Source organism: Lagenorhynchus albirostris, chromosome 2 (genome assembly GCF_949774975.1).
Source record: "Lagenorhynchus albirostris chromosome 2, mLagAlb1.1, whole genome shotgun sequence".
Classification (NCBI taxonomy): Eukaryota; Metazoa; Chordata; class Mammalia; order Artiodactyla; family Delphinidae; genus Lagenorhynchus; species Lagenorhynchus albirostris.
In genome coordinates this window covers 170,736,694-170,755,109 of record NC_083096.1, presented here as the reverse complement: position 1 = coordinate 170,755,109, position 18,416 = coordinate 170,736,694, and the positions used below count along the sequence as shown (strand labels likewise).

The following is an 18,416-nucleotide window of genomic DNA, read 5'->3' as shown; positions in this document are numbered from 1 at the left end:
CCTTAACTCTCTTAGAAAGCAGAATGACATGGACTGGCCTTAACTCTCTTAGAAAGCAGAATGACACGGACCACAAGAAAGTTTAACAGACTGTAAGGATCCCAGGGAAAGGAACATCTGGTAGAGGATATTAACAAAGACATAACGAGGGCACTGGTTCTTAGAAGTGGGAAGGGAGAGGAGATTCCAGGCAGCAGAAACTGCCTGAGCAAAGATGTGGAGGTGTCACACCTAGAAAACGTATACACAACTGGTATATTTGGAGGACATAATACCTTGAAAAATGAGCAGAAGGGAGAGTAGCTGGGTGGATAGATTAGAGCTAGGTTAGGCAAGGCTTTGAATGCCAGGTGAGGTGAGGCATCTGCACATATTTCAGTAGGTAAGCAGTGGAAAACTCAGGAAGTTTCCAAGCAAGAAAGGGGTATGCAAGCTCCTCTCTCTTTCCCCACTGTCCTCCACCCTGATGGCTTCCCTGTCACCACTCCTGCCCAGGTCTAGACTTCTCCCAGCGACGGCGGGCATACAGCACCAACCAGATCACCACCCACAAGCCCTCTCCAAGGGCCCTTACGGCCAGCGACCCCACAACAGCTGCCAGGAGATACCCCCTGAGGAAAGCCAAGCTGCAGGACCTCACCAAGCAGACCAGCCTGGATGCTCCGCGGTGGCAGAGTGATTTGCAGGTACCCAAGCAGGGCATATTGGAGTTGGGGGTGGCCATAGATGGGGAAGAGCTCTGTCTCCTGCTTCAGCCATAAGGATGGAGCTTGACCACAATTTACAGTGAAGTGAGTCACTTCTTCCTCCTTTTTCTGGATCTTCACTTGCCTGACCTCCAATGACAACTTCCTAATAATGATACCCATTGGTCAATGACATCACCCATTCTCTGCTCATAGAACTTCCCAGTTGGCAAGGAGCACCCCCATCTACACTCTCATTTGATTTTACAGCACCCCTTGGAAAGGAGGGAATGTGGGGGCCGGCCACCCCCACTCTGTACAGATGTGGAAATTGAGGGTCAGAGAGGTAAAGTGACTTACCCATCATCACACAGCCAGTCAGGGGATTGCAGCGAAGGACCTTCTTCCTGAAAAGCCCTTCTTTCCCCCTCTCTGTCACCTTCTGCACCTTCTGAAAATCCCAAGGCTGTACATTCACCCAGGGCAGAGATCATCTCAGAGTTAGAAGCACAACAGGACCAGTCATCCAGTGTCCGGCCAGACCAGGGTTTCTCAGCTCCCACACTATCGACAAGGGAATTCTTTTCTGTGGAGGCTGTCCTGTGCACTGTGGAATGTTGGGCAGCCTCCCTGGCCTCTACCCACTGGATTCCAGGTACAATACCATCCCCAGTCAGGACAGCCAAAAATGTCTGCAGATCCTGCCAAACGTCCCCGGGGAGGGGGACAACATCACCAGGTTGAGAATCACTGTCCTAAACCAGATTGGTATTTGCTATTATCTGTACGCCTTATCCCGTTTTCTTAAGAATGGGCTTTATGTAGCTTTGTCATTGTGAGTCTGTGGTTCCATAAAAGTAGGCTTTCGCTCTCCCATTCCCACCCATAACCCCCATCTCTCCCCACCTCCAAATACACATAAGCCCTCTATGCTCCCCAACAGCGGGGACACTGCCACCTTGCCCCTGAAGGCTCTCCTCTGTGCTTAGCCAGGAGCCACTCGATGCACTTGGAAGATACTGATCTTGGAGTCAGGCAGACTCTGCCCCTCAAGCATGTTGCTTAGCCTCTCTGAGCCCCCAATTTCTTCATCTATGACATGATGAGAATAGCTTGTCGGATGATTGAGCTAACAGTCATCAACAGATGTTTACTGGGAGCCAACTGCAGGTGGAGGACTCTTGCAGCACTGGCTGATAAAAGATGAAGTGTCTAGTGCAGCACCTGGCGCACAGTAGGTGTCCTTTAAATGCAACTCTACTTGGTGGGAGCTCTGGGCAGCTGGGCAGCTCTCCTCCTCACTTCTGGCCCATCTTTGTTCATCTCTCCCCATTCCCTGCTTGGCTTCTTCCACAATCTATCTCCAAAACACTTGTGTGAATGTATATGCATGCACACACACACACACACACACACACACACACACACACACACACATATACACTCCCTGCAGCCTATGGCTGGGTGAAGGGGGCTGAATCTTAGACTAACTTGTTGCTATGGAAACTGTAGCAGCTTCTGTTTCTCAGTGTGCTGGTGATGGTGGGGCAGGGGTAGGGGGAATCCCAGTCTCTGCTGTGGTAAAGAAGTTAGGGATGCCCTGGGACCCAGCAGCCTTGGCTGGGTACCAGTTCCCACTGAGGCCGTCCTAAGACGGAGCAGTCCCTTTCATCTCCCACACCCTTGTACCATCCCCAGGACCTCAGGCCCAGAGGAAACAGGAAGGATGAATCTAGCCCCTGCCCCAAGGAGACCCCATCTAATGGGGACGCACAGGCCTCATTCCAGTAAATATTTGATAGAGATGAAAAAGACCCCATGGTTAACTGTTAGCCTAAAAACTAAGAGGCACTTTTTCTCTCTGTTACACCTAAAAGTGTCTTTGTCCCCCCCATCCCCTCCTCCTTCCAGGCAGATATATGTGTTCCCAGAGGCGCAAAATTCATTTTTAACTAATTTAATATTCTTTCATTACAAAAGTAATACGTACTCAGAGTTTTCAATAAAAAAACCTCTCGAACAGCTCAGTTGAATATAAAGTAAAAATAAAAGTCCCCCTCCCCTGTGCCCTGACTCACTTGGTTTTGGGTGTTCCCTTCCAGAAATACTACACACACTAAAAAACACACATATGCGACACACATATATGTTTTGAACAATCACATATACAAACTGCTCTCCAATTTACTTTTTAAATGTCTTTTTAATTCACTTTTTATATGCAGTAACATTATTCTTTTCAGTGAACAGCTCTATGAGTTCTGACAAATGCATGTAGTCATGTAACTCTCCCCACAATCAAAATATAGAACAGTTGCAATTTACTTTTTTGAAATGAACTCTATCTTGAACATCTTGCCATATTGGTTTGGAAAAAATCTGCCTCTTTCATTTCACCGTTGTATGGTGTTCCACTGTGTGGATGTACCATAACGTATTTACCAACCCCTAGCGATGGACATTTAGACAGTTTCCAGATTTTCACTTTTACAAACAGTACCGTAATAAATATACAATATGGGCACACGGATATTTGCATCCTTGTGTATTACCACAGAATTAAATTCCTAAAAGTGGAATCGTTGGGTCAAAGGAGACTGTGCATCTTGTTGAGAGATAGCACACAGCTAAATCATTCTTTTACAAGTGTGCTTCGGTGCAGAGTCCCACCAACAGTCCATGAGAAACTGTCTCCTTGTTGACAACTATGGGTGTCATCAAACATTTAAATATTTGCTAATCCAGAAGATTAAAAAAAAATCATAACTTATTTCAATTTAGAGCAATGCTCATGAGACTGAGCATTTTTTCATGGGCTTATAGAATCCTCTTCCTATGAACTGCCTGCAGATGCCCTTAACCCATTATTCTACTGAGTTTATCTCCCTTCTCCTCCACCCCAGTGATTTAAAGAGCATTTCTTGAAAACGATCTTTGTCATGCGTGTTGCAAATATATTTCCCAGTTTACTCCTTGCCTTTTGAAGTGTTTTGTACTAGCATTAAACAGATTAAATCCACAAAACAGAACAGAAAGTCCAGAAATAAAACCAAATATACATGACAGCTTTGTCAGGATAGAGGTAGAGAACTGATAAGCCGTAGGGACTCAATGAATGAACTGTATTCAGTAAATGGTGATGACGTTTGTACTCCTCATAAAATCAAAGAAAGGGCTGTTTTTTATTTCCTTACATCAAAATAAATTTTTTTTGTGAATCAAAGATTTAAACAAACAAAAATAGAATCACAAAAATTCTAGAATTTTTTTTTAGTAGGAAAGACTTTTTAAGCATGACAAATGAGAAGACATAAGGGAAAAGGCTGGTAATTATAACTACAAACACACACAGAGTTTTAAACTTTATGGCCAAAACCAAAAAAGGTGGGTTTAGAATATTATCCATGGTATGTGATTTTCCATGGTTTTCCTGGTTTGGACTTTATCCATGGTTTGGGATTATTTGTGTTGATGTTTCTCATGGGTAATGGAGAGCAGGTCATGTGTCCTTGGGTACTACAGGGGCAGTCCCCCAGGAGGAGCTGGGGCAGCCAGGGAAAAAGCTGTGGCTGGGAGTGGAGGGAAGGGGGCCAGCCACCAGGAGCTCAGTCTCCTCCCCTTCCTCTCACATTCTTAGCCCTTGCTGAACAGTGGCCCGGACCTGAGCCAGGGCCCCAGACTCTGGGGTCCAGTGGCCCGCAGGCCCTCTCTGCTGCCCCAAGGCTGCCAGCCCTTCCTGCCCTCCGGCCAGGAGACCCAGGCTCGGAGCCCCATCAACGAGCTGGATCTTGGGTCTGTTCTGAAGCCTGCCTCAGACAGCTGCAGCCCTGGGGACCTGGGTAAGTGCCTACAGGGTCCAAGACCTGACTGGGGACAGGGAGGAATCCTAGGCTGTAGCCCAGCCTGGGAGGGGGGCATCTGCTGTGGCCCATCCCTCCCAGACGACCTCACCAATCCCTCTCTCCCAATCAACCTGGCCCTTGGGCTGGCTGTGAGGCTCCCAGATGTCCTACCTGTGGAGTGACCCGCCACCCTATCTGGCCCCCTCAGGTACTGGCTTCCTGAGAGGTGGGTCTGCCCTACTCTTGGGGACAAGCCAGTGCCACCCCTGCTCTCCTAAGGAAAGAGTTGTGTGTTCCCTGGGGGCGGGAGGGGGGAGGGGGACTGTCCTTGCTTAGCGCTGTCTGCATCCCGGGGAGGGATGATGTCGCCTGGGAATGGAACCCCTGTCCTGCAGCTCAGATCACAGTCCGCTTGTCCCTCCGCCCCCAGAGCTGTCCCATCACCCCTCCGCCTTCGAGACCGAGACGTCCTCGGACTGGGAGCCCCTAGCCGAGTCCGAGGAGCAGGCCAGTCCCCGCAGGCCCGCCAGCCCCGGACCCGTGCTGGGCAAGGCCGTGGTCAAAGGCCTGCGCGACAGCCAGCCTTTGCAGTGGGAGGTGAGCTTTGAGCTGGGGCCTCCCGGCCCCAAGAGGGGCGGCGCGTGCGAGCCCGACCTGTGGGGCGAGACCTTCCACCACCTGGCGGCCCGCGCCATCATCCGCGACTTCGAGCAGCTGGCGGAGCGCGAGCGAGAGATCGAGCAAGGTGAGGGCCGCGGGCCCGCCCCCTCCTCGCAGCCCCGCCCCATGCCCCGCCCCTACCTCTCCCCCAGGGACTGCCCTCCTCCCCCCCCTGGCTCCACCCCCTTCCTTCTCCCCACTGCCCTGCCACCGCCCAATGCTCCGCCTCCCCTCCCCATCTCTGCCCCCAGGTGCCTCCCTTGACCCCCCCAGTCCCCCTCCACACACACACACACACACACACACACACACACACACACACACACACACACACACACACACACACACACACACACACACACACACACACACACACACACACACACACACACACACACACACAGCGGCCCAGGGCTCCACCCCCTGCTTGATCTGCCCCCTCCCAGCCCCATGCTCCTCCACACCTCCCACACCCACCCGGTAACCAGTACTCTCCTCCCTCCTTTTCCTCTGCTACACGCCCCTCACTCCTCCTCACTTCCCAGGGCATCTCCCTGCAGCGCCCCTGTAGGGCTCCCGAGACAGAACCGTGGGGATCGCCCTATTCCACCTGCCTTGCTCCTCTGGGACCACACCTATCTTCCCACAGAACCCCTAGATCTAATCGGTCCACCCAGTAACCAATCAAGGCCATTTATTGAGTATGGATCAGCTGGGGGCCAGGCTCAGGGCTGAGCAGTGCAGTGACCACCACCATCCCCGTCCTTACTTATGAGTGCTTGACACAGATTAGCAGGGAAGCCAGCCGACATTAATCAAATAAACACAATTAATTGAGTGCATTTGTCCTAATGCTATTAAGAAGAAACACAGGGATCCAAGAAATTGTATAACAGGGATGGTGGGGAGACTAATTTAGTTCAGGAATTGGGGCAAACTTTCAAGACAGTGATTTGTGGGATCTTGAGGGAACACACCTGGAGAACAGATAGAGATATAAATAGAGAATATTTCTATTATTTGTTATAGTTTATGCTTTATTTATATAACAATACTACATGGTTTATATTTTATATTATTTGTATTTTTATAAAATTTTTTTTTCTTCCAATGAGCACTTTACCTTACAGTTTACAGGACATTTGTCCACCCTTCACACCAAGGAGACTGCTAACCTGCTCAGTAGGAAGAGTCTGGGCTTTGGGGACCATCCTGAGTCCTGATCTCAGGTCCATTCCTAACTTGCTGTGTGACCCTATGCTCACCACTCTCCCTCTCTGGTTTGTCTCTGCAAGGTTGTCCCAATGAGCCAGACCAATGGTCCCCACACAGCCAGGGGACCTGTGAAATCCTGCAGCAAGATTCTCATCAGAGAGCTGCAAAATGAAAATAGAAGATACAACACAGAGATTTGTTTTTTTTTTAAATAACACTAAAGTTATTTAAGGAAAGTAACTGTCATTTTTTATTAGATGTCTTACTTCTTTTGCATTAAAATATCCTTATTTTATGAAGTGATGGTGGAGGTTTTAATAATCTTGAGGGTTTCTTTTAAATGACCTTAATGGCAAGTTGGTAACTCCTTAATTTTAAGGGCTTATTTAATTCCAAAGATGGGACCATGGATCTAGCCCTCCTTTTAGCTTCCAGAGCTTCCATGTCAGTGAGGACTTTCCCACTCCACACAGTGACCCCCCCCTTCTCCCTCTGCAGGGTCCAGCCGCCGCTACCAAGTGAACGCTGTGCACACCAGCAAGGCCTGCAACGTCATCAGCAAGTACACAGCCTTCGTGCCTGTGGACAGAAGCAAGAGCCGTTACCTGCCCACCGTCGTGGGATACCCCAACTCTGGTAAGGCAGGTGCGCGGCCAGGGCTCTTCTGAGGGCCAAGCAATTCCCAAGTGGGCCAGAGGAGGGGGACTGGGATACAAAGCAGCCTAGACTGGTGGGGAGGGGTTCAGGGAAGGGCCTTGAAGCTAAAAGGCCCCCCAGCAGATGGTTTGGCTGCCAGGGGGTAGGGGGCACATGAATCCCCATCCCACTGCTCTGCACAGGGCTGGGAAACCATCCCACTCCCCTTTTCCCACTAAATGAATATGACTTGATTGTATTTTTCCAGTTGGTATGTGCTCACTGTAGAAAATTCTAAAATATAGAAAGATGTGGATGGACCTCGAGATTATCATATGAAGTGAAATAAGCCAGAGAAAGACAAATATCATAGGATATCACTTACATGTAGAATCTAAAAAAAAAAAAAGATACAAATGAACTTATTTACAAAACAGAAATAGACCCACAGACATAGAAAACAAACTTATGGTTACCAAAGGGGAAAGGGGGAGAGAGATAAATTAGGAGTTTGGGATCAACATATACACACATATATAAAACAGGTAACCAAGAAGGACCTACTGTATAGCACAGGGAACTCTACTCAATATCTTATAATAACCTATAAGGGAAAAGAATCTGAAAAAGAATATATATGTGGGTGTGTGTGTATATATATATATATATATATATATATATATATATATATCTGAATCACTTTGCTGTATACCTGAAACTAACACACTATTGTAACTCAACTATACTTCAATTAAAAAATAAAATTTTAAATTAAATATAGAAAGACATAAAATAAACAAAAGTGACTGGGACTGCCAATCACCCAGAAATGAGTACTAATTAATCCCTTGGTGTGATCATCCTGCCAGACTTCTTTCTACAGGTGTCTACATGTAGAGAAATCAAAAGACAAATCATTTTGCATAAATTGGATCATACCAATATGTGCTATATCTTACAAACTCTGGGTGTGGGAAATATCTTTCCGTCTTTTCATTTTAATAGCAGCAGGTACCCCACTGCAGGGAGCGATCATCATCATAGCAGCCAATTAGACAGTGTTCCATAGCCCTTTATATACATTAAATCATTTAATCCTCAAAACAGCTCTGCAAAGAAGATACTGTTTCCCCCATTTTACAGGTGGGGAAGCAGAGGCAGAGGGGGTAAGTAACTTGCCCACAGTCACACAGCAGTGAAGGGCAGAGTCAGGCTTTGACTCCCAGTAGCCTGGTTTCAGAGTCTATGCTCCCTCCTACTCCTCTCCACTGCCTCTTTTTTTTTTAATGTTTAATTAATTTATTGATTGATTATTTTGGGCTGCATCAGGTCTCAGTTGCAGCACATGGGCTCTTTGTTGTGGCGTGCAGGCTTCTCTCTAGTTGTGGTGCACAGGCTCCAGAGCGCCTGGGCTCTGTAGTTTGCGGCAGGCAGGCTCTCTAGCCGAGGCATGTGGGCTCAGTAGTTGTGCCCCGCGGCATGTGGGATCTTAGTTCCCCAGCCAGGGATCGAACCCACATCCCCTGCATTGGAAGGAGGATTCTTTACCACTGGACCACCAGGGAAGTCCCTCCACCGCCTCTTAAGGTTTATCAGAATGTAGCCCCCTATTATTAGACCTTTTGTTTATTCCCTTTTTTTTTTTTTTTTTTTTCTCGGTACGCGAGCCTCTCACTGTTGTGGCCTCTCCCGTTGCGGAGCACAGGCTCAGGACGCGCAGGCTCAGCAGCCATGGCTCACGGGCCCAGCCGCTCCGCAGCATGTGGGATCTTCCGGGACCGGGGCACGAACCCGTGTCCCCTGCATCGGCAGGCGGACTCTCAACCACTGCGCCACCAGGGAAGCCCTGTTTATTCCCCTTTTGATTATTGTAAATTGTGCTGCAAAGAACATCCCTGTGCACCTGTCTGGTAATCTCCTCAGGGCTGACATTCAGAACTAAGATTGCATATCAAAGAGTTGGCCCATTTTAAATTATTGTGATGTATGTTACCAAACTGACCCTGCCCCCAAAGGTTATCATGAGGAAGGTTTTCTATCCTCACCACCACTGAAAATTGTTTATCTTTCTAAACCTACTAAACTGAGAGGGGAGAAAAGTACCTTCGGGGAATTTCTTTGTTGAAAACTTTCCGTATGTTTATGGACTATATGCACTTTTTCTTTCCTGAATTATCAATACATTTTCTGTTCTTTGCAGCAGCTTTTTCTTTTTTCTTTTTAAAGCAGACCTCCTGAAAGAATTGTGTTTGGAAACAAAATATGCCTTTTCTGATTCCTCTGCCCTCCCCCCACCCTGCTTTTTAAAAATTCGGTACCAAAATATTCAACGACCCACTCCCTCCCTCCCTCTCTGCCTCAGTTCCTCTGATTTCAGGTTCCGGCCAGCAGCCCAGGCTGTCACTCCACTGGGTCTTCTCACCCACTGGGCACTGTCACCCTGAATGACGTCACCCCCCTCCCACTCGTCTCTGACCATTTTTTTTTAGCCTCTGTAGCCACAGTCTGGGAGTTTTAAGGACCAGACACATATCTTAACCTAAGTCCACAGCCCCCTAAGATTTGGATCAGCACTGCCCAAAGTGTGTTCCAGGAAACTAGAACCCTGGTTCCGTATCTTGTTAATGGCCATTCAGCACAAAAATAGGAAATACCAGATTAGGAAAAAGCATTTCTGAATGACTGGATTAAATAAAACTTAAAAGCTTTCTTTACTGCAGGACCTCTCAGAGCCTTTAGGGTGTTAGTATACATCAAGAGGCTCAGAGAATGGACTACAGTATGAAGCTTCTTCAAGACTTATTTTCCCATGGAACTCTTCATTTTTTAAGGAACAACTTCAAAACTAGTGTTCTCTGAGAATGGAGTTTCCCAAAACACACTGTTGGGTGCTGTAGCTTCATCTTCATACCCTGATGGTGATGCTCTGGGACTCAGGGCCCTGCCCTGTGGGAGAGGAAACTGGGACCTCAGTTTCTGAGACAGCAAACTGAGAGAGAAGGGAAATGGGGTGTTTCTGAGAAAACGAGCCTTTTAACTAACTAGAAAACGTTGGTGCTTTCTGAACATTATCTCAGCAATAGAATTTACCTGGCAAGGTAAGTATTATTCTCCCCGTTTTCCAGGTAAAGAAACTGAAGCTCAGAGTGGTCAGTACCCCATCCAGCTAGTCAGAGATGGGGCTGGGGTTTAAACCCAGGTCATTCTGGCTCAGAGCTCATGGTCTCACCTTCTGCAATGCCTCCCTGCCTTTAGATAATTGACAGAGTGAAGCCAGAACCTTGACCTTGCTCTCCCAGCCCATCTTCCTTGGGGAAGAGGCAAAAGACTGGCACGGTTGTACCCATCTGACCCCTTCTCCTTGTCCTCATGAAGGTGCTGTGTTACGGATGGTCCGCTCTCGGGTGCTGACCCGACAGTCGAGGGGCACTTCTGCTGGTTTTGGGCGGTCCCAGACGATGCCTGGGGAAGACTCGGCTGCCAGAGATGGCAAACTTCAGAACCTAAGTTAGAGCCGCCTCCGGTATACCCTGAAGCCTGGGCCCCTGAGCCGCCGCACCCTCATGTCCGAGGCCCCGAAGGACTCTCTCTGAGTCTTCACTCTGGGCCTTATGGGGCGAGAGCAAGGCCAGCTTTCCTGGATCCTCTGAGGCCTGAGATGGGCAGCGGGGCTCAGCATGGCCCAGGCATGCGTCGTTTACACAGCTTTGCTGAGAGAGCCACCGGGAGCCAGAGAGCAGTCTGGCCTCCCTGCCCACGTGCCCACACCATTCCCCACCTCTCCCTTTTCAAGGTCCACCAACCCCAGTGGCTGTTTCCCGCCTCCAACCTCTGAGTCCTCCCAGGCACTGAATGCCAGGAAACCTAATAAAGGAAAAAGCAAAAAGGCGGTTCCATCCCACCTTCTGCTTCTTCCAGGATTCCCAGAAGCATCCTTTCCACCTTCACCTGATTTCATTATGCCTGCAGCTTGGGTCCTTGAAGATCCATGATTTGACCATTTGGTGACCTTGCACTAACTCACAGGATTGCCTTAATCCTCTGTGTCTTGGATGTCTGCGTGTCTTTTTGTCCCACTAAAGACAGCCTAACTGCTGCACTAGTCCTAACCCCTTCCTACGTGCCCTCAATGTACAATGAGCATCTCCTGCCTTCTTCTGTGCATGGGAAGGACGTCAGAGGTCCCACCTGGCCACTAGCCCCGACCCCCAGATCATAACAATGTTTTACGTGAGGGATTAGAAAGTGCTCACAGACTTTGATGGATTAAAAAAGGAACAGTTTGTAAGGAGGTGAACATCCCGAGGAGGATCTCTTCAGAATTAAGGAGTTCTGCCAGCTCCTTGGTCCCTCAGAGCCTCCAAAACCAAGGGGAACCTGCTCTACCCCTGAGCCAAGCTGGGTTACCAGTCTAGAGGAAACTTCTGGTCTACCCTTTCCTTTCTCTGTAGCTCAGCTACTGGTGGCCCATGGCTTCCATCAAAATCACAAATCCCTTCTTTTGAATTGTCCTCTGATTCACGCACAGTGTGTAGGACGTCTAAACTCTTAGTCTATCCCAAGCCCTTTCCCTCCCCAAGGATGACAATGGCTAACACTCACTGAGGGTTTTCTATGTGCTGGGCACTGCTTTAATTATCCATGACTCCTCACACCCATCTGAGAGTGTTTCTTTTATTTTCCACATTAAGAGATGAGGAAACCGAGGCTCAGAGAGATAAATTGACTTACACAAGGTCACACCGCAAATGCACGAGAGAACCAAGATTTGAACAAGCCGTGTCTGGCTCCAGAGTCCGTGAGGTTAATTAACCACCATGCTCTCTGCCTGCTGGTTGCCTCATTCATTCAGTCACTGGTTCACTCTTGTGCTGCCCCCCGAGCACCCAGTGATAATCAGAGCTTCTTGCCCTCACAAAGCTACTAACGGTCTCATAAGGGAGACAGAGGCTTTGCAGAACAAATCTGTGCATTTTTCCATAATTTGGATCATTCCTGTATAGTATATATGGCCGTCACTCTCCAGCCATTGAAATATTATAATAGTCATAAGAATAATCATCCTGATTATATATTTTGAACAAACGATGTGCAAGTATTATCCCCATTTTACAGATGGGGAAACTGAGGCTCAGAGCCCTCTGACATGTCAATGCCATGTTCTGATCCCTCCTGGAGAGCTGGCATGAACCCACCTTTCCGCCCACCTCCAAACACCATGCTCAGGCCTCTGACCTGCTCCTGCTTCCCTGCTGGGTCTGTAGCTCGTGGCTTTATTGAGCACTTACCATGGACCAGGCACTAAGCACTATCTGTGTATTATCTCATTTAATCTTTACAAAAACACAGATCAATACTATTATCCCCAATTTGCAATTGAAACTTATAAAGCAAGTAACTTTCCCTGGGGTTACACAGCTAATCATTGGGAGAGTTGGGATTTGAACCCAGGCATGTCCGACCCTTACAGTGGAGCGCAGGTGGTATCTTTGGGAGATGAAGGCCCATCCAGACAGGGATGGGAACCTTGACCTTGCTCTCCCAGCCCATCCCCAGGTACTGTGAATTCAGACCAGCACTCTCCTTGGGAGGATGGGAGGTAAGGGGGAGGGCTGGGAGCTCAGGCCTCACTGGCTTCCTCTATTGTAGATGTGGAGGAAAGCCCCACTGCGTCCTTCAGTGAGAACACATCCCCGGGCCGCGAGAAGTACGCTACTCCTGAAGGTGAGTGGGCAGTCTGCCAGCTCTCCCTTTAATTAAAATAGTGATAGATCTTTGGGCCAAGAGAGTGTCTTAACCCAACAAAGTCCTTGTTGGTTCTTTTATTCCTCAAAACAGTTCCATGTACGATAAATAGGAGTATCCACACTTTAAAGGAAGAAAACTGAGACCCAGAGAGGTGAAGTGACTTGCCCAAGGTCACACAGCAAGTTGGTGACAGAGCTAGGCCAGGAATCAGGCATCCCAATTCCCAGCGGAGGGACCATTATACCACCTCACTCTGCTGAGAATCTTCAAGCAATGTGCCCATTGAGGAAGCTCAATGTCCCTACTCGGGGCTGAAGGGGGTTGATGTGAAGTTGTCACTGTCCCCACAGGTAACCTTCCAGAAGATGCCAGGGGCCACCAGCCAAGGGAACTTGGAGGCCTGCTTCTTTACACACGGACCCACATATTTCTCCCCTCCCCATACCAACTGCATCAGAAACAGCCCTGCAGCCCGATCATTAGCTCAGATCCCTAGGGGTGTAGGCAAGGCCCTGGCCCTCTCTGGGCCTCTGTTTCCCCATCTGGGTAGTGAACAGCTGGACAGGGTCATCTGTCAAGCCCTAACTGTCATTCTGTGGCTCTCCAGGTCCCCTGCGCAGTCTGGCCACCAACACCCTTTCTTCCTTGAAGGCCTCAGAGGCTCTCTTTGGATCCAGGTACATGGGAGTTCCACTGGGGGTTCACTCTACCGCCACCCGTTTTCCCAGGACTGTCCCTAGCTTGGAAGGCCAAAGGCAGGCCGAGGCTGACATTTACACAGAAATGAACAATCTTAAGGATGCCAAGAAGGACCCCTGCCCAGAGATAGCACTGTCTTCAGGTATCACCCTGCTGAAATCACCTCCGCCCCAAGTTCACTTCCCACAGGTTCACGGTGTCTTTGCAAATGCAAGTCCCCCTGAGAGGGCTAGCATGAGACTCTCTGACCACTGGGCTGAACAAGAACATGCTATCAAAAGAGGGTCCTAAAAAGAACACTACCTTGCCCCTCGCAGCCCTGACTTTCAGAAGCTGTTGAGTGGGCTCTCGGGGGGGTGGGATGACCAGGGACACCACTGGGACAGCGGTGGTCACTCTTCCCCGGCTCCACCCACACAGGCTGAATCTCAACAAGTCCAGGCTGCTGACGCGAGCGGCCAAGGGCTTCCTGGGCAAGCCGCCGACCAAGGCTCCAGAGTCAGCCCCAGGGAGCCAGAGCTTGGACTACGTCCCGCTGGTGAGTGCCCCAGACCCCAGACCCCAGGCCCACACTCAGCAGAGGGGCTGCCCTGCTCCCCTTCCACCAAGGGAAGAAGACCTAGACCTTCCCGCCCATGTAGCAGCCGGGCAGAGGGAGTTTGCCTGAGTCCTCCATCTGGGGTTTAGGAGTGTTGCTAAAAGCCAGCGCCAGCACCGTGAAAATTCTTTGCAATCTGCCACCTTCGCTTTAAAAATTCATGGGAATCTTGCACTCCACTCCACCACCTCTGTGTGTCTGTTTTTCAATACATAAAAATAAGCCTTGAAATGATTCACATGCAAGTAAAATGAACACCCCAGGGACATGCAATGTGTTTAGCAAGTGGCTCTGCAGATGCCCCAGGTCGGGAGTGGGTGTCTCTGAATCGAGGAGAAAGGGAGCCTGGTCCTGCCACATCTGGGGCTCAGCAAGGTTGGGGAGCGAGAGGTGCTGAAAGGAGGGGCACGGTTTGAGCTTCACTGCCCCGCTGCAGCCCCTGCACACCCAAGTGCCTAGTGTCACTTGGAGTTTCCAAATACCCCGGGTAATAGAGCAGGAGGCATGTATTCACTCAGCAAGGATTTGTTGAGCCAGGCACAGCACTAGCCCCAGGGAGACAACCTTGAACTAGGTGAACATGGTTCCTGCGCTCACGGCACTGCCAAGGAAACCAGGCAATTCTGATGGTTAGGTGCTGTGAGGGAGCAGTTGGGTTTGGTGGGGGAGATGGGGAGGGAGGGAGAAACCTACTCCAGGCTTGAGGTCAGGGAGGAACGACGCATGGCTTCTGGAAGGATGTAATGCTTAAGCCCATAGTTTACATGCTGGAGTTACATGGTTAAGCCGACAGTTTACACACGAGAGAGCGAGCTTGGGGGCTGGAGAGTGGGTGGAGGGGAAGGAGTCAGGGACGAACCAGCGCTTTGGAAATCATAGCTTGGATTTATTCTAGGAGAAAATTGAAACTACTGAGCTGGTGGCCTCCAAGAAGTGACAAGGCCTCTGCCTTACAAAGACCCCTCAGGATGCAGGAAAGATGAAGTGAAGGTGGGGGGACAGGGGAGGGAAGTAGAGGCAGGGACAACATGAAGTGGCAGATGGTGGGCTGCAGAGCTGTTCAGAAAGTGGGACCCGTTGGGACTTGGTAACCGATTGACATGGAGGGAGGAAGAGGGTGGTTAGCTGCCCAGAGTCTGTTGGATGGCAGTGGATGGTCCCAGTGGCCGAGCTGGGTCCACCTGCCCAGGACAAGAAGCAGGTCTGGAGTGAGGATGTTGAGCTGGGCCTGGAAAGTCATCAGCGTGAAGTACCAGTGGGATAAAGCATGGCGGTGCTCGGCTGGGCTGGGTATCCCGCAAATCCCCTGGGTAGGTGGGGCGAGCTGGCGGGGGGAGGTGTGAACCAGCGGGCTGTGTGCACCCAGATTTGGGCATGGCCTGGGGCTCCGTGGGCTAAAAAGTTTGAGGCCGACTGAGGGGCTCCCACACACACAGGTGTCTCTGCAGCTGGCCTCCGGAGCCTTCCTTCTCAACCAAGCCTTCTGCGAGGCCACCCACATCCCCATGGAGAAGCTCAAGTGGACCTCACCCTTCACCTGCCACCGAGTGTCCCTCACCGCCCGCCAGCCCCCAAGTCCCCAGACGTGCACCAGCCCCTCACCTCGGCACCCCTCCTGTGACAGCTTCTCCCCGGAGCCTCTGGCCGAGGGCAAGCCGGGCTGGGAGCCCAGGGCTGCGGTAGAGCACACAGGGCAGCTGTGGGCCACCGTGGTGGCGCTGGCGTGGCTGGAGCACAGCTCCGCCTCCTACTTCGTTGAGTGGCAGCTGGTGGCCGCCAAGGCCAGCTCGTGGCTGGAGCAGCAGGAGGTGCCCGAGGGCCGCACGCGGGGCGCGCTCAAGGCTGCCGCCCGCCAGCTGTTCGTGCTCCTGCGGCACTGGGATGAGAGCCTAGGGTTCAGTATGCTCTGCTATAACCCGAATTATGTGTAGCGGGGGAGAAGGGGGCTGGGGCAGTGGCGGGGAGGGAGGAGACCACGTGGGCTTGGTAGGGCGACTCTTGAAACTGTAGCCAATACACTGGTTGCTAGAAAGAGCCCTGGATTGGCAATCAGGAGGCCTGAGTTCAGTGCCAACTTTGCTACCACCTAATTGTGCAACTTTAGGCCAGCTCCTCCCTCCCTCCCTTCTGGGCCTCGCTTTCGCCACCTGTAAAATAAGTGGGTGAGGTGAGGGAGCTGGACTAGAACCCCAGAACATTCAAAGGTTCCTTTCTGCCCGGACATCCGGAGAGCCGTGGAATTTACTGCCACTGGGGGGTAGGGGGAGAGAGAATACAGTTTAAGCCTGAGATCTCTCTGGAGGAGGGTCACATGGGCAATGGCCCCCTCAAATAAAGGGTGGATGAGCGGCCCCAAAGCCTGAAAGTAACCAGACCCGCAAGCCTGCATCCAGGCAGAGGGAGACCCCCTCTGCCAGCTGCGTTGTGGGATGAGCATTTGTCTCCATGGTGACAGACCCTAAATCCCACTTACAAACTGGCCGGAGAACCATCCTTCCCAGCACTTTAAAAGAGTCACCCGGGGAACTTTTATTTTGGCTTGGAAGCCCTTCATGTATTTTAGTGTTGGTTTGCAGACTATTTGTGACTTCCTATCTAAAAAGAGGAGATGGGCAGGACAAGGGGAGGCACCCTGCAAGCCAAGGTGTTAGCATTAAGCCGCAGCCTGTGCAAAACCAGTCCCCGAAGAATTCTGAGCCATGGTCACAGAAGCCAGTGGAGAAACCAGACGACACCTGAAGTCGTTTTACACACTTTCAGGGATTGCGTAATGCAAGCTCTATCCCCTTGTGTTGAGGGGCTAGAGAGCCGCCCTGTGTCGGCTGCGTTTTGGGATAGTGGCCACAGCGCGCTGTGAGACGGAGGCGCTTTGTCTGCAACAGAGAACCTTGCTTGGCTGCAGTGCACCTGCAGTGGAGCTTCCACTGGGAGCCGTGATTTATTCGATGAAATGAAAGACTCTTGAAGCTTCAAAGCAGAGAGCCCCTGGGGACGTCCCTCTCTCAGGCCCACCATGTGTACCATGTGGGGACAGGTGTGTCCCAGCCTCAGATTCCCTCGTGGCTGGGGCCACATCACCTCTGTCCTGCAGACTCCTTGGAAGTGGGTCTGGACCTCACCAAGGAAGTCCATCAGCTTGGGACTCCACACTGAATCCATGCCCTTGCCCAGCCCCCTCTCCAGGGCCTTAACCTTTCCTAACCAGGGAAAGGATTCCCTTCTGGCCCCAGGGCCCTGGCGAGAAGCACCCTCCTCCCAGAGGTCCCCCTTCAGGGATATGTGGAGGACCCCATGGATCAAACACCTTCATGAAGACTCATGAAGACTCAAGAAATGCCCAGTCTTGGGCTTCCCTGGTGGCGCAGCGGTTGAGAGTCCGCCTGCCGATGCAGGGAACACGGGTTCGTGCCCCGGTCCCGGAAGATCCCACATGCCGCGGAGCGGCTGGGCCCGTGAGCCATGGGCACTGAGCCTGTGCGTCCGGAGCCTGTGCTCTGCAACGGGAGAGGCCACAACAGTCAGAGGCCCATGTACTGCAATAAAAAAAAGAAAGAAAGATAAAAAAAGAAATGCCCAGTCTTCAGCAGCGGGTGAGAGAGAGGGGTGTTTCAGCAGAACACCCATCACGTATGGAGAAAAGGCAGCCCCACCAGGATGCGGTACCCTACCCCGCACGCCACCCACCCCCAATGCACAGCCCTGCCCAACCCTCCTGCTGTGCTGCAAAATCTCCCAGGAGGGGATTTCACCTCCCCAGCCCTTCTGAGGCTCTCCTCAGAAAGCCGGTGACCCATCCCACGTGGAGGGGAAGGGGCTGGAGATTTCAGATCAAGTCCCATCTGCTGCTTGGCTGACTGTTCTGCTTCAGACCCCCCCACACCCCCGCCCTGGGGAGGAAGCCAGCCGGGCAGCCGCCCACACAGAGGGATGAGGGCTCGAGGCTCTGGCTCCAGACCTTGTCATCTCCCTGCATGCGTCCTCCCCCACAAAATAACACTTGTGCAGCTATGCAGCCGGCAGCCCCAGCTTCAGGGGAGGAGGAAGGGGCGTGGCATCCCTTCTTGGCCCCCCAGGAATGGAAATATTGTTAGGCTGAGAGCTGAAATGCCTGGCACTGGTTTAGGGCAAGTGCCTATCCCTCTCTGGGTGCCCTGGAGCCGGGGTTGGCTGGGGGGTTCCCCCTGCTTTGATATTCCCAGATTCTCTGCCTCTGAGGTGTTTCCCTCTTAGTGACCATGGACTTGCTTGATTGTCTGTGTGACCTTGAACAAGTCCCATGTGCTTTCTGGGCCTCTTTCCCCCTTAAGGTGACCAGGTGGGACTGAGCTGGCC

General features: G+C 51.1%; 1 protein-coding gene across 1 annotated transcript in view; it reads left to right on the top strand.

The window, feature by feature from the left end:
* Nucleotides 1-16,015, top strand: part of VWA5B1 (von Willebrand factor A domain containing 5B1) — a 40,038-nt gene extending 24,023 nt beyond the window's left edge. Inside the window, exons 13-21 of the mRNA XM_060141964.1 lie at nucleotides 496-686; nucleotides 4,324-4,525; nucleotides 4,959-5,273; nucleotides 6,902-7,039; nucleotides 10,415-10,528; nucleotides 12,689-12,763; nucleotides 13,395-13,464; nucleotides 13,907-14,024; nucleotides 15,521-16,015. Coding sequence (XP_059997947.1) covers nucleotides 496-686; nucleotides 4,324-4,525; nucleotides 4,959-5,273; nucleotides 6,902-7,039; nucleotides 10,415-10,528; nucleotides 12,689-12,763; nucleotides 13,395-13,464; nucleotides 13,907-14,024; nucleotides 15,521-16,015 — 1,718 coding nt within the window. The remainder of the gene's footprint in view (nucleotides 1-495; nucleotides 687-4,323; nucleotides 4,526-4,958; nucleotides 5,274-6,901; nucleotides 7,040-10,414; nucleotides 10,529-12,688; nucleotides 12,764-13,394; nucleotides 13,465-13,906; nucleotides 14,025-15,520) is intronic.
* The last annotated feature ends 2,401 nt before the right edge of the window (nucleotides 16,016-18,416 follow it).